Genomic DNA, 22,587 nt, shown 5'->3' on the forward strand with positions numbered 1-22,587 from the left:
TTTGGCAAGGAAGCTTCTTATCTTTTGGTGAGTAATTGAAAGTATGGGGCTACTCCGGGGAATTGGTATCCAAGTGACAGCTTTAAATTCAAAGGAGTATCCATTTGGAGAGATATCATGAATTCAACTACTTGTTCTCTGATGGAGTTAAGTTCAGGGTTTATGGCGGTTATAGAATCCGTTTTGGGCATGATGTTTGGTGCTCGGTTATACCCCTTTAAGAAATGTTTGCAGATCTATTCGTGGTGTATCTGGATAAGGACAGCTTTGTAAAGGAAAATATGGAAAGATGTAATGGCAGCATAGTTTGGAATCCGAAATTCAGAAGGAATTTCTTTGACTGTGAGCTACCTTCCGTGGATGAATTTCTAGATTTACTTGAGGGGGGCTACATAAAGCAAGATGGGGACGACAAAAGAGTTTGGATCTGTAATACATCTGGAGAATTTACAGTCAAGTCCTTCTATCATCATCAAGTGACTAGTCCAGTGTCCTTCAAGGTGGCCAGAGTGTGGACTTTCCCGATCCCTCCTAGAGTTAGCACATTTGGATGGCCCCCCTTAAGGAAAGAATCCAGATGGTAGACTTCCTTAGAAAGAGGAAGATTCTTATCATTGATTATTGCGCTCTCTGTATAGAGGCAGGGAAACATCCAATCATTTATTCATACATTGCAAGTTTGCTAGAGTCATATGGGGTAAGTTGATAAGAAGATTCGGCATATCTTTGAGTTTTTTCCTGCATCTCTCCTAGATTTATTGCCAGGGTGGGCGGCTCATCCGTGGAAAGAAAGAGGCAAAATTCTATGGTATGTTTCCTTCAAAAAAATAAATAAAATTCTATGGTATGTTTCTTTCTTTGCCACTCTATGGGTCATTTGGAAGGAATGAAATGCTAGGTTGTTTAAAGGTAAATCCAAGAGCTTGTCATACCTTTTCGTCAAAGTGATTGCATTAACTATTTCTTTGGTAAAATCCCTCCCTTTATTCAAGTTTGTGTCTGCCTACGACCTGTGGGAAAGGTGGAGGAATATTTGTGTTAGTGTGGAAAGGAAACAAATAAATGTTTAAGATTGGATTCCCCCTCCGCTAGGTTCCTTAAAGCTTAACTTTGATGGATCTAGCTTTTGGGAATTCTGGTCATGCAGGAATTGGAGGTGTTGTCAGAAATGAGCTTGGAGTGGTGCTCTGTTTTGCAGGGCCTATTGGGATGGCTGATGCTTTAGAGGCAGAGGTGCGAGCAATACACCAAGGTATGGAGCTGGTGAAGAAAAACAACATCCAAAATTTAGTGGTTGAAGGAGATTCATCTAATGTCATTAGTTGGCTAAAAGGTTCAATCAAACCTCCTTGGAGATTTGATAGGTTTTTTTTATGAGATGCTTGATTGGGTGAGGTCCATGGAGGTCGTGTTTAATCATGTTCGGCGATTTGCTAATCAGGTGGCTGATAGTTTAGCTAGAGATGGAGTCTTCAAGGATTCTCTAGCCGTTTATGACTCTCTCTTGCGTGATTTTCTCTTTTCTTATTATTGCTCCCTATTGTACTCTCTTTCTCTCGTTGTATATTGACCATCTCGGTCCTTTATATTAATATTATTGGCTACGAATACCATTTCAAAAAAAAAAAAACATCAATCACCTTGTGACATGCATTGTTGCTCATGTCAGAGAATTCAGTACGTACCATATTTCACATGTAATTCTTATAAATATTTATACATAATACATATGCCACATTTTACCTGAATTTCATATAAATATAATTATATAAGTATATATCTCATTTCACATGTAATTCTTATATTTGTACATAATACATATGCCACATTTCACCCAAATTTCATATAAATATAATTATGTAACCCATGCCAGTATTTGTGCATGTGTCTATATATATATAGGAGCACTCCTGTATTTTGATGATTGCACTCCTCACTCTATTAAAAAGTATGGTGTGGTCCGCACCATAGGATGATCCAAACCGTCCATTAGATGGGCCACAAGCTAAATAGGTTGTGCCCCAAAAATCATATCCATAGGTTGAGCCTAACCCTCCGATCTATAGAGGGTTAGGATCAACCCTCTAATATTCATTCCTTCATAGATCGGAGGGTTAGGATCAACCTATGGATATGATTTTTGGGGCACAACCTATTTAGGCTATAGCCCAAAATATCATCCCCATAGGATCATCCTATTCGATTTGTGGAGGTACAAATGGACGGGTTTAAACATCCACTAACCCATCCATTTTAACCTCCACAAATCGAAGGGTTAGGATGATCCTATAGAGATGTTTTTTCGACACACCATATCTATGTCAGGGCCCATCAGATGAATGGTTTGGATCACCCGAACAATGTGGGCTCACCCTATATCTGGTTGACGGACCAGATGGTCTGATGGATAAAAAAAAGTGAGCCCTATATATATATATATAGGGAAATGTTATCGGCACAACCATGTTTTGATATTTGCACAATAGATCTTATCTTTTATTATTTAACGAGCTATCAAAGGTCATTACCGTTCCCAAAAAGCTCTGACAAGTAATTAAAAATGAAAAGAGAAGCTGCATTTGCGCAATTATTAAAACATGGTTGTGCTGGTAACATTTCCCTATGTATATGTAGACATAATATTTATACACAACAGTTCACTAGCAATTTATATAAATATAATTATGTAACACATGTTGGTATAGTATACCAATAGTACGCTAATTGGCAAATAAAATAGGGGAGTGATAAATTGACCCCCTATGTGTCTTTCTCTCTCCTCTGGGTTAGAGAGAGAAAGAGGAGAGAGAAAGACACATTGGGGGTCGATTTAAGATATTTGGGCTTCAATTTATCACTGCCCATAAAATATTGTTTCTTTTTGAAGTGGTTTTTAACATTTAAAAAAAAAAGGTATCATAAAATTAGTAAATAGTGAGAAAAGACAACATAAATTTTATGGATAACATAGCATGGCGAAATCTGCACATGCCTTGATTTTGTTAATTTTTTTACATATTTAATGATTTTAAAATTTTCTATAAAAATACAGAAAATTAGTTATAATATCATAAAGCTAAGTATGTAACACTACAAATTTACAATAGTGTGAATCTTTTTTTTTTTTTTTTGGAATGGTAGTGTGAATGTTATTTATACAGTTTTCTTGTCCATTATGATTTTTTATGATTTTAAATATTATTTTATTATTATCTAATAACTATTTTTCATATTGTTAAATAAATAATTATTCTTCCAGCATTTCCTGAGGTTTATCTTAAATTTTCATAATTTGCATATGTTTTCGTACATTTTGTGATTTTATAGATTCTTCACTAAAATTTTCAATCGACCAAAATAATGTGATATATGCACTTACGGTTTTGGTCAGTATGAGTTTCGATGGGGGTGGAAATCAAAACACTTAGGTTGTTTCATTTCAGTTTCAAGGAAATTTAGAAACATGATTTTTAATGCTGAACTTTGTTTTGAAATAGGGTCTTTTACTTTTTAATTAATCTTTTTTCTCCATTAATTGTGTCATGAGTTAAGTGATTGGTAATCATCTGGTGTAATGAATAATTTGTTAGTTTTATCATGTGTCTATGTGGTTTAAACTTAGGACTACTGTTTTAGTGGTCTTCCCTATCGTTTATAAGTACGTTTTTTACTCATTTCTTTTTTATTTTTTAACCCCATCATTTGTGAGGAACTTTTAAACATTTAGTAGGCCCTATTTTATATTTTTTATACTTCTGGAACAAGTCTTTTCTTTGATGCTGCAACTTCTTTTCTTTGATGTTGTAACTTCTCTCTTTTAGTCGATTTTTTTTGAATGATACCTTTTATTTGATTTTGTAAACGCATCATATTGAATTACCACCATTCTGTTGACTCAAATGCTCTCACTGTAGAACATCCTATCTTCGGAGCAACCACAATTGTGAAGTTTACACTGTGCTAGTTACTACTTTTTCCATGCTTTCACTATTGATGAGATATGTCCTTCCGACGGAACCTTTGTTTTCATTGTTTAATGCTCATGCTTTTTTCCTGAAATGCTTGAAGATCAATTTTTGCTAAAGTAAATTAGATTCCTCTTTCTTGCTATTTGGCTGCTCATTTTGGTGATATATTCCTTAGGAGCGCGAAGAAAGGCGTCGCCGATTAAAAAGAGAGCACCCGGATGAAGGGTCAAAGGGGACTGTGAAACTACCTAAGAATGATTCAGTGGCACAAACGAGAAATCCCAGATTGTTTGATAAAACCAAGCTGCCCCATGGTAGGATTTAATGTTATGGATTGTATACAATCGTTTTTTTTTATATGAAAGTTATGTATGTATTTAATGCTATGTATGTATTTAATGTTATGTATATAATATTATGTATTGTATACAATTGTTTTTTTGAATGTTATGTATGTATTTAATGTTATGTATTGTTATGTATTTTATACAATTGTTAACAATAGAGATATCAGTAATGCTTTTGTATTTTATGCTTCCATGGGGAAATGGAGTTTGATGTACAGATATTAGCAATGCGTCATGTTCTAATTCCATGAGAAAGTGGTGCTGATGAAATTTCATCTCTGTTATCATTGTCTTCTCAAAACATTTGGAAATGTTTTTAGGTAAAATTATTACAACCCGCTTAACCATATTTAATAAACCCAAATCACCCATCTTAATAACTAAAAGCTCCAGCACACTTTTTAAATTTGTTTGTGCTTATTTTACCCAGTATAACCATCTCCTGTCTATTAACCAGTGTTTAGGAACTCGGGTTCGGATTATAACTCAGCCAAGGTAAAAAGTAGTCGGCTCGGGTGATTAAATGATTGACGCGGTCAACATTTAATCTACTTCGGCATGTCAAAGTATTTTTTTGATTGAATTGGTAGGGATAAACTCAATCTTGGGCAAGAACTCAGCCGAGTGAGAGGGAGTCAAATCAGACAACTCAATGATTGCCTTGTGTAATTTTTAAGCAAATGCTTTTATCACATTTCATGTCGAAAAAATATCCCTGGACCCCAAATCACCTCTATTATCTCTCTCAAATAATCTTTCCCCTGAAACAAAGTTTTGGATATCAGGATGAATCTCGACCTCAGCTATTTCCAACCAAAGCGAGAATTCAGTCATATTGGGAAATCTCTCTCTCTCTCTCTCTCTCTCTCTCTCTCTCTCTCTCTCTCTCTCCATGAAGCCCAAATCCGTTTGGATATAGCATGGAGACCCTTATGCAAGTGTTCTAGGTCGGCCTCAAATGATAATTCACTGGCTTTTGAGCAGCATGAAACCTATGATCTGTGCATTTTCTTTGAGTGGCCTAAGCCCATTTCTTCAGCTGGTTTTGAGAGTTAAAAATGCCTTTATTGGTGGGTTCTGGAATCCCCAACTCATTAATTGATGGGGTTTTGGCCTGCCTAAAATAGCCTAGGTTTTGGCTGCTAAAAAGCTCTTATTTATGTGGATTCTAACAACCCAAAATCCCCAATTCATGGACCTTTTTTGGGACCTAAGATCCCATGATTCATGGGGTTGTGGCCATATCAAAACCCAAGCTGCATGCACATTCTGCAAGCTGTGGGATCTTTACCTCCTGTATAATTCTTGTGTGACATGGTGGTTAATGTAGGAAAACCAAATTTAACAGTTACCATAATTGATTTTTAGTTATTAACTTGAAGTTGGGTTTTTTTTTTTTGGTTTATTAGATGTGGTAAGGTTGCTTTTTATACTTTTCCTTTTTCTTTCTTTTTTTTTGTACATCAACTACTAGCATATAGTCTTGATTTTTGACGGAAGATAGGTTAAATATTTTCATCTAAGATTTTTTGTTGGCAAGTTTATGCTTGCTATCTTTTTTTTGTTGCCTTTATTATGTATCACACTATTGCATTATTACTAATAGAGACTTAAGATCTAGTCATTTTTTTTGCTGGAGAGATTAATTGGAATCTATAATTGCTTTTTTTTTTGAACAATTGAGATCTCATAAATGAAGAAAACCTCAACTAGTAGGAGCAAGCTGAGGCAATACAAATAAAGAGAAGAAAATAAAATAAAAACTATAAGATAGGTATATCCTACCAATAGTTCTTGTTAGAGCATAAAAGATAAATAACGCCTTTCTCCAACAGCTTAAGCTTTTAGAGAAGTTGGTAAGTTAACATGGTATCAGAGCCAAAGGTTTCGAGTTCAAACCTCCCGAATAGCAAAAATTCACATGCGATGGTCGGCCCAAAGTGGGACCACATGTGCCACGTGTTTGCCAAGTGGGCCACACATGCGGAGGAGTGTTAAAGCATAAAAGATAAATAACGCCTTTCTCCAACAGCTTAAGCTTTTAGAGAAGTTGGTAAGTTAACAGTTCTAAATGCCTACCGAAATTGACATGAAACGACTAAATATTTCTGTTTCCATCCCCACTGAAACACATGCCAAAATGAAAACGCATAGTGAGACCAAAGTCGTAAGTGTATTAGTGGTATTCTATAGTATTCTATACCAATTTGTGTTGCATAATTATATTTATATGAATTGCATCTGAAATGTGGTGATTGCATTATGAATAAATATTTATATGAATTGCATGTGAAATGTTATATTTACTAAATTATTAGACATGTGCAACAATGCATGCCATTAGGTTTTCAGTATTGTTAAACCACTATGGTGCTTTTTTGCGTATATGTTGGTTTTTATTGCGTGTTTGTGCTTATTCTAGCATCTCATAAAGTTTCATCTTAAATGTCCATCATTTCTCTAATTTGACAAGATTTTCTCGAATTCCATGTGAACCGACATGTTTCCATTTCCATCACAACCGAAACATATACTGAAACCGTAACTTGAAACCTCGTTGTTGCCGAACCATCAGCCTTGTGCAAGACACGCCATAATTTGCCAAAGGAAGTCCAGAAGTGTTTCCTACTCTAAAAATATGGGAGAAGGAACATTTAATATCTCTCTACAAATCAAATATCTCTCTAAATATGAGTCTAAGGGCCTGTTTGGATGCATCAACATATATCTTTCATGAAATCACTTTTTATAGAATTTTTTTTTCCAAAATAAACAATATTCCCTGTTTTTAAGGAAAATTGCAAACCTATTAGACCTCGGGATTTTTTTTCAATAATTTCTTTTCCTCGATCCAAACACCCACTAAATCTCCATGGTGGGAATCTTTTATTGGGATGGGCCTGTTTTGCCTAGTGTCCTGATTGGGTGATTGTTCATGATGGGGTTTTTCATTGCCTTTTGGGGTTAGTGGTAATTCTTAAGGTGACATGTGGGCTATGATTCCATGGATCATATATACGGTTCAAGTTCCAATAACTAATGAGTTTGCTAAATTTGACTGAGCAGGAAAACATGCTTTAAGAGTTGTCTTCCTGTCATGAGTCATGATTTCCTTGAATGTATTAAATAATTTCAATGTAAATTAGAATAAATACTCAACTCAACTCAACTCAACTAAGCCTTTATCCCAAACTAGATGGGGTTGACTAATGAATCCTTTAGATTCATGAAAATTAGAACAAATAGGAATAAATGCTAAAATAAATAGGGTTACTATTTAAGCATTTAGAAAAGGAAATTGAATTCTCTTATAAACTTTTGAAAACAAGGAAGCATTTGCTCAACTCAACTCAACTCAACAAAGCCTTTGTCCCAAACTAGTTGGGGTCGGCTAAAACAAGGAAGTATTTAATGATGTAAAAATGACCACAAGAAATATATAAAAAAGGATGTGGATTTTCAAGAGATGGTGGTGGTAGCCTTATGTTGCTATTGAAAACATTTTGTCATGGATGTATTGTTGTCACGAAGAGGCAAAAGTACTTGAAATACTCTCCTGTTGGGCTCCTTTAGAATCACCCATCTTAGAATGTAATTTGAATATGTATGACATTTACTACCTCTTATAGTAGTAGTATGGATTATTAAAGACGTTAAACTAACATTAACAATAGAGATAGTAGAGACCATGCTGAATGAAAGTCAATTCAGAGAGCTTTTTTTTTTGAGGTTATCGACAAGTGAATGAAGCACAATGAGTGGTAGATCCCATCATGTCCTTCAGGGATCATATATTACATAGCCTGCAACATTAGGAAAAAGAAACAAATCAAACTTGATGTGATGAAGTAAAAATACTATTATGGATGTCCAACTAGAGGTAACAAGGGAATAAAGGTTGATCTCATGAAGGGAAAACAACCGCCATCATGATCTACAAGCTTACAACATATCCCCATCCTTCATATGTTTTGCCTCAAAAAATTCAAAATCCTCATAGTTGTGAAAAGGTGTTCTCTTGTATGATTGTTTATAATTAACACTTCATCCTATCTTAGTAAGTAAATCTTCATTTTACCTAGAAGATAGGTCAATCCTTATCCAATTTCAACAAATATGCAAGATAGGCTATGTTGCATGGATTCTTTGCCCCCTATGCCGAATCTGTGTCGACACGTCTCCACATGCGAGTCGGACATGGATTTACGTGGGACACACCCGGATTCTTGTCGTTGCCGTGTCCCGCACAAATCCTATTTTTCCGGTGAATCCGATTCATCGTTGTCTCTTTTCCACACGAATCCTGTTTTTTTTCGGGCGGATCCGATTCATCATTCTCTTTTAAAATGCGAATCCTGTATATTTTCCCTTTAAATGTGTTTTCTTAAACTTTTTTTTATATGAAAGCACAACTCACTCTTTTAATAAAAACCCCAATGCACAACCCCTTCCTCCTTCGACTCTCTTAATACAAAACTCGCAACAACCCTCTACGCTCAAAATTTTCATGAATGTATATACCTATGTGCACACACATGTATATACATATTTAAATTTTAAATTTTGAAAATTTTATTTTATTTAAAAATTACCAAATCCGAATCCTACTTTTGGGGGGCTTGCCGAATCCAAGTCCTCGAATCCGTGTTGGATCCCGACACGCGAATCCGAATCCATGCAACATTAAAGATTGGCTTTTCATTTCAGAAAATGTACCAAAAGCCTTTGCAAATCTGCCAACTTATACAATCTGTAGGATATTCTTCCATTTAAAAATATGTGCCAACCTAGAAAATCTCATAATTTGACATCATATCCATTTCTAGTATGCTTAGGAGCCGAAGTTGGACTATCCATGGGTTGCTGTTTGGAAGGTTTTGGGGTGGCATCATTGGTGCGGGTGATTGGATGCATCTCAACTTCGATTTTGCCTATTTCAACATTATTCCTATATGTCGTGTTGATAGTGATATTTTATAAAGGGATGGGCTTACACATTACTAACAAGTCATGCAAGCTAAAAAAATAAAAAAAAAGAAAAAAAAATTCATCCCCTACTTCTCATGATAAACTTTGGGAAATGATATATTTGCCCCCCTTTTTTACTTGGGACAGCCCCCTCTAGTGTAAGAGTAGTCATAAACACACTAGAGGGGGCTGCCCCAAGTAAAAAAAGGGGGCGGATATATCACTTCTCTAAACTTTTATGTTAAAATTCGTTTTCCTGTTTCAAAGTGCATAAATGAACACTTGGGCTTCTGTTTTGGGTCCATAAAGACTCTTTCGAAAGGTATTTCAATACCTCTTATATCTTCCTTGGAAACTTTAACCAAATTCCACCATTTCATGCCTAAAAAAGGGGCCAAATCTTGGTAACGAAAAATTCCTCTAAATTCTTTTAAAAGTCGTAGAAAACAGGAGATTTTGGTCCCTCCTATGCAAATATCTTCGTATGACTTAAAAATGAGAAGAATGTGTGGGGCTACTCCTTAGCCCCACTCACAATTGATGATATGGTATTAGTTGGGCTAATTTTAGCTCCACACCCAATTGATCATGTGACAGTGATGATGCCACATTTTCGTTTCTCTCCTAATTGATGATATGGTCTCTCCCGATTGATGATATGGAATCAAAGGGACTACTTTTTAGCCCTGCTACAATTAGTGATGTGGCATTAACATGGTTTTAAATTTCCCCGAAATAACCGAAATGTTTCCGTTTCCATCTCCACTGAAACGAAATTTCAATGAATTCCTCCCATGCCATTATTTCTATAGATATTCAACCGAAATTTCCAAAATTCTACCACAATTCTCGAAATTCTACCAAAATGATTGTAATGACAAAATAAATAAATGAATGGAAAGATGTTATTATTTGCATTTTGTTAATGTAGAGAATGATATTTGGTAGGAAACATCATTGAATTGCACAACAAAGTAACCCTATTTTATACATGGGATGCGAGATCGGCATGCGGGCCAATAATACCTCGTAACTCTATGGTATTGACATAGAGTTTTGTTCTTTGGAGGGATGGCTGATTATTGTACTTTCTTATACTTCATTACATTGTGGTTGTACTTCTTTATTGACATTATTGTTCCAAACATGTGCGAAAATGCATGCCACTAAGGTGTCTGATGTGATTAAGCAATTGTTGATGCTTTCTTGCTCGTGTGATGCGATGATTTTCTAAGCATGCATTTCTGCTTATTCTAGGATTTCCCAAAGTTTCATCCTAAAATTTCATCATTTGCATATGTTTCCTTACGTTTCTGTGATTTTACAAGATTTCCACCAAACATGTGCGAAAATGCATGCCACTAAGGTGTCTGATGTGATTAAGCAATTGTTGATGCTTTCATGCTCGTGTGATGAGATGATTTTCTAAGCATGCATTCTGCTTATTCTAGGATTTTCCAAAGTTTCATCCTAAATTTCATCATTTGCATATGTTTCCTTACGTTTCTGTGATTTTACAAGATTTCCACCGAAATTTCCATCGAAATCGAAATTTAAAACCCCGGGCATCAATGGGGCTAATTTTTTGCTCCATTCTCAAATTTGATGAAATAGCACTACTTTTTATGCTCATTCCCAATTGATGAGGTGGGTTAAGGGCACTACATTTATCCCCACTCCCAATTGATGATGTGGAGTTAGTGGAGCTACTTTTTTGCCCCATTCTGAGCTGATGATGTGGCATTAGTGGGGGCTACTTTCTAGCGCCACTCACAACCCTCTTAAATTCAGATTTTTAGTAAGCAGTAAAAGGGGTTAGTTTTAATAACTTAATATAAACTATGTGACTTCATAATACCTCATGTAAAAAATCATGAGCTTGTTAGGTGTCTCATGCATGGTGATTAGTGTGTAAAATCAGGAGCTTTTCCAAGTGTCCCATGCGTTGTAGTTAAAATAATTACTTGGGAAATATTTTATAAAAATGGAATAATTATATAGTGATACTAAGAGAGAGTTGTGAACCAAGATTCGGGGTAAGATCAGTATCCTTTCATTCATGAGACTTCACATAACGTTTGGAGTGGAGAATTTGTGATGGAGTAGTTTTAGGCCATGTACGGAAAAATAAATTTTTCTAAGGACATATAGCGTATTTGTACCCTTCTTTTCGGTTACTTTTCTATTTTATGATGCTTGTTGTATTCACTTTCGTTACTTGAGTCGTCTTTGACCCTTGAGAGTTCTTTCTTGCATATTTCACAAGTGTTTCTCCATTAGTGGATGCTTCTTGAGTTCTTGTACCTTAAAGTTGCTCTTCATAGATCCATTTAGAGAGACGATAATAGTGGTTGCAACGACATTTTCAAAGCCTGAGTGGGTGAAATATTTTGTGGAGGGATGTTCCATTGACTTGTCTTCCTCAAATGAGCTGTCATGTGTGGAGTTCGGAATGTCTAAATGTGCTTTTCTAGGGTCATTGAAAGAATTGTCTGACAATGATTCTTTCTCATGGATGAGAATCGATTGAACTCGAGTGGTTACTCATGAGCTTTTACAAGTTCGGTCGATTGTTCCAAGAGAGAGCCCTCAATAGCTGATGTTTCAAGGGAGTTGCAATGGTTCTCCTCTGATTTTGTGATTGAAGGTCGGTGTTAAGAGGTGTTAATGATTTGGTCGAAGCCCAAAATGGTCCAATAGCCCTAACCTGCATTGGAGATTGTGGTAAGGATTGGGCGTAACTAGAATCAATGGATAGCTCCTCGGCGCATTGGAGGAGATTCCAACATGATTAGATTCCCCAATAAAAAGAAACGTATGAGTAGAACCGCTCTAGCATGAGTAAAGTAGCCTAAATTTGGAAGTTGGAGTTTGAATATATGCCTTATAATTTTCATATATAGATTTATTATTTGATTTTTGCAAACAGTTCAATTGGACTATCAATGCTTCATCTTCTTGTTCTTGCTTCTATTTTATTTCAATTACGTAGGTTCCTTGCATCACCAAACATCCGACATTGCAAATATTTTAGCAGTGTAGTTTATTGTTTCTATTTGTCTCTTCTGTTTTGAGGATATTCTCTTTGATGATTACTTATTAATAAAACTACTTTTTTTTTCCTGTCCCATTTTTTTTGGATTGTACAATGATGTGATTTAGTTATCCTTTTTCTACTTTCTTATAACCTTTCCTTTGCTTTGTTGGCTTTACAGGTTGGTTGGGTTGCCCTGCATATGGTCGGCCCATTGGTTGTATAATTCCATCTAAGGTTCCTCTAGGCGAGTTTTACAATGCTTATGTAGTGCCTGGTAAAAGATATTCTTTGAAACAAGTGATTCATCAACAAAGAGTGTTAGGAAGAGAAGTAAGTATAACATATTTTGTTGGACATTCTGTTCCTGCTAAATATTTACTTGGTCACTGTTCATTCTGCTGTTGGGGCGCCAGTTATGTTTTCATGCCTTCATTGTTTTTGTTGGGTTCCAACTATCCCACCCCCCTTTAAATTGAAATCATCCTAGTGATGTTGTAACATATAATGTTCCTTTTTTAACTGGTTGCCTTCTCCAGATTGGTTTTGTGATTGATCTGACGAATACTACTCGCTACTATCCACCGTCAGATTGGAAGAAACAACGTATTGATCATGTTAAGGTGAGAGGATAGTTTTATATTTTTTCATTCTTAATTATATGCTTTTGGAAGATGATCAAATTGCCAAGGAACTCTTTGAACATCATAGTTTTATTTTTTTTCTCCTTTTTTCCAGATTGCATGCAAGGGACGGGATGCTGTACCTGATAATGAGTCTGTTAACATTTTTGTGAATGAGGTAAATATTCTGTACAATGTATTGTTAGCATTTATTGGTTTCTTCCGGATCCTATGATGGAAATTTGCATTGTATGCTGATTTTTTTATTTTCTACCCCGAAGGAATCTAAATATTCAATTCCATTTCTCTTTCTGTCACCAATTTTGGCAGCATTGCATTTGCAACAGATATGGTCAAGCCATATTTGGAGGACACTATTTTTAGCTGCATATATTTACATTTTACTTTCTTTTTGAATGGTCAAGAATTCATTAAAGAAGAGAGACCGAGATGGTCAAATAAAATGGGAGAAAAGATGGAAAAAGCATAAGAAAAAGGGAAAAAACAATATCACAAACAATGCAAATACAAAAAGGCTCAAGGCGGGAGAAAATCATATTTCTCCAGGGCCTCCAACTGGACCCCCACCGTTGCTAATTTGTCCGCTGCCCCATTTGCAGATCTTCTAACATGGTGGAAAAGGATACCTGAATTGCCCACGGTGTTGTGGATTTCATCGAAAAATTGAGCAAAGCGCGACGAGAATTCTTGAGAACCACACAACTGCCGGATCACATTGAGGGAATCACCTCCACCACCGCTTTACTCTCCTACCAAATTTACCAAAATTTTGAGGCCAATGTGAGCCGCCTCTGCTTCACAAGAGTCAGCTACCCCTAAACGACTAGCAAAAGCCCACTTCACAAGACCCATGTCATCCCTAAGTACACCCCCAATCCCTGCCGGACAGGGGTTTCCAATACTAGAACCACAAAAGTTAAGCTTCAGGAAACCATGAGCCGGCAGTTCCCACACTTGCATTATACAGGGGCGCAAATCCGAACTGAAGCAAACCTCCTCCCATACCAAAGGTCAAAAGCTGACACAATCTTGAAACTAGGGATCGACTTAACCCAAGAAATAGTTAGAGCAATCACCTTTAGGAGTAAAAAGGGGGCACTCTTAACATGACCCTTAAAAATCCTTGCATTTCTCTCCTTCCAAGTGACCATAAGGCCATAACTTAGCAAAGAAAGAAACATTCCACATGAACTTTCCTTTATTTCTCCAAGGAACCAACTGCCAACATTCCAATAAATTGATGAGTTGTAAAGGGAACACCCAAGGCATGTCGAATCTACCTAAAATGCCGCTCAAAATTTTCCGAGCGACCTTGTAATGAAACAACAGACGATCCACTGCTTCCCCCGCTTCGAGACAAAACAAGAGTGGTCGATGATCAACGTGTTACGCTCATGCAAGAAATCCTCCGTTTGAATTTGCTCAAGGAGCGCATCCCAACCAAATACACATACCTTGGGTGGAGCTTGGAAAAACCAAACCCTAACTACTCTGGAGACAACAGTACAAGACACAAGGTGAAGGTAAATTGATTTTACGGTGAACTCCCCCGAAGAGTCCCAGATTCATACCCCTATATCTGAGCCACTTCTCTTTATGTTGTACCCCTCTGGGAGCTCTAAAAGTCTAGCCATCGCCCGCAATCCTCCGTCAAAGAAATTCCTTCTGTAAATAGGCAGCCACATGACCCGATCTTCCCTCCTTTCAAAGAAATCCTTAACTAATCCCTCCTTAGATGCACACACTACGAACAAGTCTGGAAAAGGGTCCTTTAAAGGAATGATGGAACAACACTTATTGAGACAAAATCTTACCTGATATCCAGAGCGGACTCTGAACCTAACACTGTGCTGGAATAGATGCTTAATTCTCAAAACATCATGCCACACTGTAATACCCGAGTGACGAAACCCATTCTCAGACTCCCAGTTCCTGATGTCAACCCTGTATTTACTCACAATTATTTAGCCCAAAACTGCTTCGCCTCCTCCCCAAATCGACATAGACATTTGCCCAAGAGTGCCTGATTTACTTCTTTGATTCTTCTGATCCCTAAACCTCCCTCTTTAAAGGGTTTTTATAACTCCTCCCATTTTGCAAGAGCAATGCCATGCTTCTCCTCTCACCCTCCCCACAAAAACCTCCTCTGAATTTGTTCTAAGTTCCAACCTCTTAATAATACTCACAGGGCATTTAAAGACCGAGAGCTGATAGTTAGGGATGCTACCCATAACCGCCTTTACATTTTACTTTTATTTTTTTGAAATGGAAAAGACTTATTTTACCTTTATTCAATTCCATTTCTCTTTCTGTCACCAATTTTAACGGCATTACATTTGTAACAGATATCATCTACTCATATTTGGAGCACACTATTTTTAGCCTCATGTATTCACATTTTACTTTTTCTTCTCATTGTACATAACAGACCAGAATTAGTTTAATCGGATCGTAGTACTTAAACAAAATAAGGTAATCACAGTGGTTTAACGAATGCAATTGCAATTGATAACTACGCCAAATGATATTAGTGACTAACAGAAAAACATGACTACACTAGAGAAGGAATGGGATGGAAATATCTAAGTTCTCATTATTTGTTTTTGCCTGCCATTTTCTTTATGTGTGTCTCTTTGTGTGGCACTGACTGCTATCTACGTTAGCACCTCTACTTGTGGATGACAATCATATATTACATCTGTTGTAAAATGTGTGATGTTTGTTTTGTTTGCCAGACTTTCCTTTGTTTCGATTGGTGTTTTATGGCTAGCTGTACCTATATTCCAGCGAGTCATGTCTTTGCAATTCGCTTGTCCTTTGATACTTAAATCCTTTTGTATTTTAAGTAGTTGCATTCCTTATTCCATCAAATCAATAATGTATGGAATCATAGGGGAATGTATCTCATGCTAATGTGGCAGGCATTAATTTTGGATTGCCAATGTTTGAAGGGATTCAACACTACCCATTCAAATAAAGGGTTTGACCAATAACATGTAACATGTAAACGTCTTGTTACAAATTTACACCCTTCTGCATTGCCCCAATTCTGGCAACTTGCTAAGTGGTTTCCAGCTTGTCCTTTAATGAGCATAAATAATGTCAGTGATTGTTCACGTACCCTTGATCAAACATCTCATAGAGAATCTGCTCAGTTGTTGTGATATTGGATTGGGAAGAGAAATAGGAGGAGGAGAGATATGGTATAAACTTTTTTGTAGATTTGGTATCCATTGGGTTCTACCTGCATCTCTAATGGATCTTTTCCATGGTTGGTTTTGTGCTCCTTGGAAGAACAAAGGGTGAATTCTTTGGAATATATCCTTTATGGCTACCTTGTGGGTTATATGGAAAGAAAGAAATGCTAGAGTCTTCGACGGGATCTCAAAAAGGTCTGTTTTTTTTATTTATCAAAGTTATTGCTCCATCGATCGCTTGGGCCAAGACCCTTCCTAATTTCAAATTTGTTTCTGCCTATGCACTATGGGAAGCGTGGAGAGGTGTGTTCTAATAGCAAGAGAAGAGAAAAAATATCGGAGAAATGGACCCCCCTCTTAGTGGCCTTCTAAAACTAAACTTTGATGGGTCCAGTTTTGGTAAACCCGGACTGGCTGGGGTTGGTGGAGTTTTGAGAAATGATCTTGGGGAATCTCTTTGGGCTTTTGCAGGCCCCATTGGTGTAGCAGATGCAACGGAAGCTAAAGTTCGTGCCGTCTACCAAGGACTAAAGCTTTTGATTAGAGATGGGGCGACCAATGTGATTGTAGTAGGCGACTCTCTAAATGTGATCCGATGTCTTAATAAAGCGGAGAAACACCCATGGAGATTCGATAGGTTGTTTGATGAAATGTATGATTGGGTGAAATCCTCTCCCTTTGTATTCCACCATGTGTGGCGCTCAGCAAACTCAGTAGCGGACAATTTAGCCAGAGAGGGTGTCTCTAAGGAATCCTTGGCCTTATTCGACTCTCTCCCACCGTGATTGTATTTTCTTTATTTGCTGTATTTTCTTCTTTTCTATTTCCGTTGTACTTGACCATCTCGGTTTTTTTTAATACATTGGCTACCTTTTTCAAAAAAAAGAGAGGAGAAGAATAGAGAAATAAGAAGAATAGAGAAGAGAGGAAATTAGGGGAGAAGAGAAAGAATAGGAGAAGAACAGAAGAGGAAGAAAATAGGAGAAAGAGAAAGAAGAAGAAATCCGTAGAGTGGAGAAATCTATCATTCTTTAATTGTCCAAAAACTAATAATCCCTAATACATGAGGCCTGTATATAAGCAATGGAAATAAAATTCCATGGAAAATAAAAACTAGAAAACTAAAAGCATGGAAATAAAATCCTAGAAACTAAATAACATGGAAAAAGAATCCTAGAAACTAGATAACATGGAAGTAAATCCTAATGGGCAAATTTGCCTCTATTGGGCCCACAATCTGCATCATTCTCCCGCTCTTGAAAAGAACTCGCCTTCGAGTTCTAGTCCACCTGGGTCAAATATGTAGATGATCCACTAAAGCAGTAAGAGTCGTAATCCGTTGGAGGCACTCTTGATGTTTAATGCTTGTGACAACTGTGAGAATTGTATGAAATGCCGATGGAGCGAGAGGGAAGAAATCGCCAATGTAGCATTATAAAAATACAAACTTCTTTGAAGAAGCAAACTCGCTGGGAAGATAGCAACATACTCCTCCTGGATCAGTGGGATCGGCATGACAGTTATGGGCAGTACCAATCCATTGCCGACCTCCATAATGTCATCATCCACTGGTATCTCATTAGGCTCGGTGAAATCAGTAATAAAGTCATTCGTTGGGAGCATATCTCGATCAACGCTGTCATCCTCCATCTGAATATCCACGACAGACTCAACACCGCCACCATACTCCTATCTTGATGTGGAAGAGATATCCTCAGTTGAATGCTCAAGCTCTCCATGCTCTGGCAATGCCTCATCAATCATTGGACTCTTTGGCTCTATATTCGCCATTTCTTACTATGTATCTTACATAAGCTCGGGCTCAACATCTATAATTGTCTCATCCACAATATCATCTGTCGAACCAATAGCATAGTTATTTCATATTAAAGAGGCATATATTTTAATACTCAACGTATTACCAATAGTCTAGGATCTAAATTTCACTATGGATGTTTTATATTAAGAAGGCAATATTTTAATAGCATGGGTATTTCCATCCACCTTATCAGAGCTCCTTCAAGGGTGGGACGGGGCTCGATTGAGGAAGAAAGGTAAAGTGCTATGGAAAGGTTGCTTTCTAGCAGCTATATGGGTCATTTGGAAAGAGAGGAATGCTAGGATCTATGATGGAGCGGCAAAGTCCCCTTTTTTTGTACATTAAAGAGCTTTGGTTATTTCTTGTGTAAGAAACCTCCCTATGTTTCGTTTCGTATCAGCCCACGACCTATGGGAGGGGTGGAGGGTGGTGCGCGCTAGTGGCGAGACCGCGAGAGGCCGAACATCATAGTTCAGAATTGGGAGGCCCCTCCGATGGGCGTGTTTAAGCTAAACATTGATGGGTCTAGCATGGGAAATCCGGGGCCATCGGGCATCAATGGAGTTTTGAGGGATTCATCGGGAGAGGTTTTATGAGCTTTCTGATGATGTTCAGAACTGGGAGGCCCCTCCGATGGGCATGCTTAAGCTAAACTTTGATGGCTCTAGCATGGAAAATCCGGGGCCATCGGGCATTGGTGGAGTTTTGAGGGATTCATGGGGAGAGGTTTATGGGCTTTCTCTAGCCCTATTGGGATGATAGATGCTAGTGAGGAGGAAGTCAATTCCGTTCTCCAAGGTATAAAGTGCATACAAAAAGAATCCTTGAACTCAACGATTGTAGAAGGAGATTCCATTAATGTTATCCGATGGCTTAGAGGATCTGTAGTCCCACCGTGGAGGTTTGCATCTATGTTTGACGAAATTGAAGATCAAATTGGCGATTCTTCAATCATCTTCAATCATATTAGGAGATCGGCTAATCATGTGGCAGATAGTCTAGCTCGTGGGGGTGTGGGGAGGCTGGGCTTGTAAATGTTTGATTTCGTCCTCCCGTGATTGATTGTATTGTTTTTATTCTGTTGTATCTCTTTTGCTTTTTATCTTGTACTTTGGGGTCGATTATCTTGGTCTCCCCCCTTTTTCTTTGAATGAAATTGCAACCATTGAAAAAAAAGAGCAATATTTTAGTACTTAACATGGTATTTCTACTGATAGCTTATTGTTCAATTTCTCACGATATTCTAACTGACCACGAATAGAAAAGCACAAAATAAAGATAAGAGTGCCGTTTGCAAAAGAAGGGAGTGTGGATAATGGATATCATTTACCATTACCAATATATAGCCAGCAATTTGTTCAAAATAAAAAATAAAAAATCAACATATAGAAATAGAATTTGTTACCTATAAATTCCCAATAAACTTGATTGTGACAGTGTTGTTATGCTTATGAAATTTTCAACTATATTTTCATTTTCTTCTATTCTCGTCTTATCAACATCTTGCGACATTCTTGTGCAAAAGTGAAACTATTGTCATTACCTTTTAGTTGTTACATTGTTTTTTTTATGATAGGTAACCTGGTGTTGAACCTCCAACCTCAAAGTTGAAAAGCAATTAACCAATTGAGCAAGAGGCTCAACCCCTACTTTTTACAATGTTATCAAAGCTTTACGCAATATGCCTAATTTTTTGAAATCTGGGTTTGTCGATTGTTCTATTTTTGGTTTCATCACCAGATCTCTTAGTTGAAGGGGAAATAAAAGCATATATTTTGTGCATAGATGCAATTGGTACTATAAGTCTCAGTGTCTGCTATTTTCCTTCCAAATTTTTGAGTCATGTTGTCCAGTCAATTGATTCTGACATGTTGATCTAAATTCCTTTCCTTCATCACGGCTTAATTTAAAAAAACAATGATATATGTGGAGAACCAGATTCAGGACATAAATTTTGGTATGGATATTTCATATTAAAAAGGCATATATTTGAATGCTTATGTTTTACCAACAGGCCAGGAAATAAATTTTGCTATGGTTGTTTTATATTAAGGCAATACTGTAATACTTAACGTAGTGTTTCTACTGAGAGCTTATGTTTCAATTTCTCACGATATTCCAAATGACCACGACATCCCTATGAACATACCACCTGTATATTTTTAATGGGAAATGATATCCACACTCCCTTCTTTGACAATAGCGATCTTCACTTTATTGAAATTTTACTGATTGTCTGTTGATAGTTTTTAGGTAATTGTAATAGCCTTTATTAGCTAATTGAAAATCACAAAATAAAGATAAGAGTGTCATTAGTAAAACATGTGATTGTAGATATAGTTTACCATTACCAATATGTAGCCAATAAATCAACATGTAGTAATATAATATGCTACCTATAAATTCCCGATAGACTTGTTGGTGACAGTGGTGTTATGCACTTACGCTTATGAAATTTTCAAATATATTTTTATTTTTTATTGTCTTACCAAAATCCTGTGACATTGTTGCACGGAACTGAAACTATTATCGATAAATGTCACAATGCTGTCAAAGCTTTACGCAATATGCCTAATTTTTTTGGTAAGCTGGCATAGTCTCAATTTCTCTATTTTTGGTTTCATCACCAGATCGCTTGTTGAAGGAAAAAAAGGATATGTTTTGTGCATATATACAATTGGCACTACAAGTCACAGTCTCCTATTTTTCTTCCAAACTTTTGTGTCAAGTAGTCCAGTCAATTGATTATTACATGTTGATCTAAATCGTTTTTCTTCATGACGATCTCTCTTTCTTTGGAAAAAAAAACTAAAAAAGTGATATGTCCCAAACATTTTTGTCCTTGCATTTTGATTTCAGGTTTTGCAATTTGGCTCCAGCCACAAGCACTCAAAGAAATATGTTCTTGTCCATTGTACTCATGGGCATAACCGTACAGGTTTCATGATTGTTCATTTTCTTATGCGCTCACAACCAATTTCAGTCACTGAGGTAAGCATTGTGCTTTTGTTTGTATTTTTATGTTATCTCTTGACATTTCATCAACTCTACAACTCTGTGGTTGCTTAGCAGGCACTGCAGCTATTTGCTAAAGCGCGCCCGCCTGGAATCTATAAGGATGACTATATTGATGCATTATACAGGTTTTATCATGAAAAAAGGCCTGAAACAATTATTTGTCCTCCAACGCCAGAGTGGAAAAGATCTTCTGATCTTGATCTAAATGGTGAAGCTGTGCCGGATGATGATGATGATGGTGGCATTGCAGCTCCTCTGCATGTAGGTATTATTGGGATGTATAGATTATTATTATTATTATTATTATTATTATTTGTAATTCCATTTTCTACAAGTATTGGCTGCCACATGCTTGCATGCTTCTTGAGGCAGGATCATAGTTAGCAAAACGTGATTCGGGGCTTTCTCTTCCCAAAGATAATCCAAAATCTTTATCAAGTAGTCCATCAAATTCTTTCTTTTCAGACAACCTTCTTCTTTTCTTAGAAGCAATAAAATGGGACGGCAAAAATTCGAGTTTAATACAATTTTGGTTCAAAAAAACGTAGTAAAAAAAGAAAATGCAAAAAAAAAAAAAACACATTTAATTTACAAAATATAGTAGGGGTAAAGTTGGAAAGTTGGCCAACAAACGTGTTTAATATGGTTATACGTTTAAAACACGTTTTAAACAGTTTAAAATGTTTTACGGAGTTTTTTTTACTGTAAAAAGTTTCAAACAGCAAACCATTAAAACGAGTTTTAAACGGCATTTTTTGAGAAAAAAAAACGCCGTTTTTGTTAACTATGGGCAGGATTATAAATCTTTTTGCATATTAGGTTGAAGATGTTGGCCGGGGTTGAGAAATCGAATATCCACTCAACAAATATATAGTGCTTGGTATTCTAATTGTTTATAAGTGCTGATGAGAGGGCATGTATGAGTACGCTTAATATATTATATATATTTATTGCTCTGATTAATAGTTATTATATTATTTGACTACTTTTTGGCAGAGAAGTCAAAATAAAAGTCATGTAACTTATGCAAATTTGGCATCATAGTGTTTTGAGTTTGGTGCTTTATCATCTATTTTGTTGGGCTGCGGCTGAATACCATGGTTTAATCTTGTGTCTACATTCATGTTTTGATTTTTGTGTTTTACTAATCAAAATTTTGTCTTTGCATGTATTTATTTTCTTAGTAAAGAGTATTAGATAGATAAACTTTGATAGGCTCGCTAGGACGCTGGAAACCTTATAAATTATCTAAAATTAGCAAATCATAATTTTAGTTGAGAAAATTCAAAGAAGTCAATAAAAATAAAACCCAAAAATATGGTTGAAACATAGCATATCACTCTTTCTGGGACCATCGGCGATCGTATCGGCCGATTCTCAAGTGCTTTAACTGGTACACTTATAAATTTTAATACTTGGCAAATTGCTTGTTTGTATGAATGTTGCTTAATTGTCACATATCTATCTGATAGATGCTTATCTATAGGATGAATGATCTTCTCTGTGGTTCTTCAACGTTTCCACCAATTATCTATTAGGGGTTCTCACTGAGGTTCGACCTTTTGCCTAAGGCAAAAGGGAAAGGGGGTCAA

General features: G+C 36.6%; 1 protein-coding gene across 9 annotated transcripts in view; it reads left to right on the plus strand.

Annotated features, from left to right (window-relative positions):
* LOC143892358 (uncharacterized) overlaps positions 1-22,587 on the plus strand; it is a 54,374-nt gene that overhangs the window by 13,330 nt on the left and 18,457 nt on the right. For 7 of the 9 annotated variants that reach the window (XR_013255481.1, XM_077396928.1, XM_077396925.1 and 4 more), the window contains 6 exons: positions 4,144-4,282; positions 12,499-12,650; positions 12,857-12,940; positions 13,056-13,118; positions 20,837-20,968; positions 21,047-21,256. Coding sequence is in view for 7 of the 9 variants with exons in the window: in XM_077396928.1 (XP_077253043.1) it covers positions 4,144-4,282; positions 12,499-12,650; positions 12,857-12,940; positions 13,056-13,118; positions 20,837-20,968; positions 21,047-21,256 (780 nt within the window). In the remaining 2 variants the exon portion in view is untranslated. The remainder of the gene's footprint in view (positions 1-4,143; positions 4,283-12,498; positions 12,651-12,856; positions 12,941-13,055; positions 13,119-20,836; positions 20,969-21,046; positions 21,257-22,587) is intronic. The other 2 variants (XR_013255482.1, XM_077396930.1) reach the window with 1 other exon arrangement.

The sequence above is a fragment of the Tasmannia lanceolata genome, unplaced genomic scaffold (genome assembly GCF_043159265.1).
Source record: "Tasmannia lanceolata isolate RefF3 unplaced genomic scaffold, GAP_Taslan_0.1 ptg000015l, whole genome shotgun sequence".
In the NCBI taxonomy this organism is placed as follows: Eukaryota; Viridiplantae; Streptophyta; class Magnoliopsida; order Canellales; family Winteraceae; genus Tasmannia; species Tasmannia lanceolata.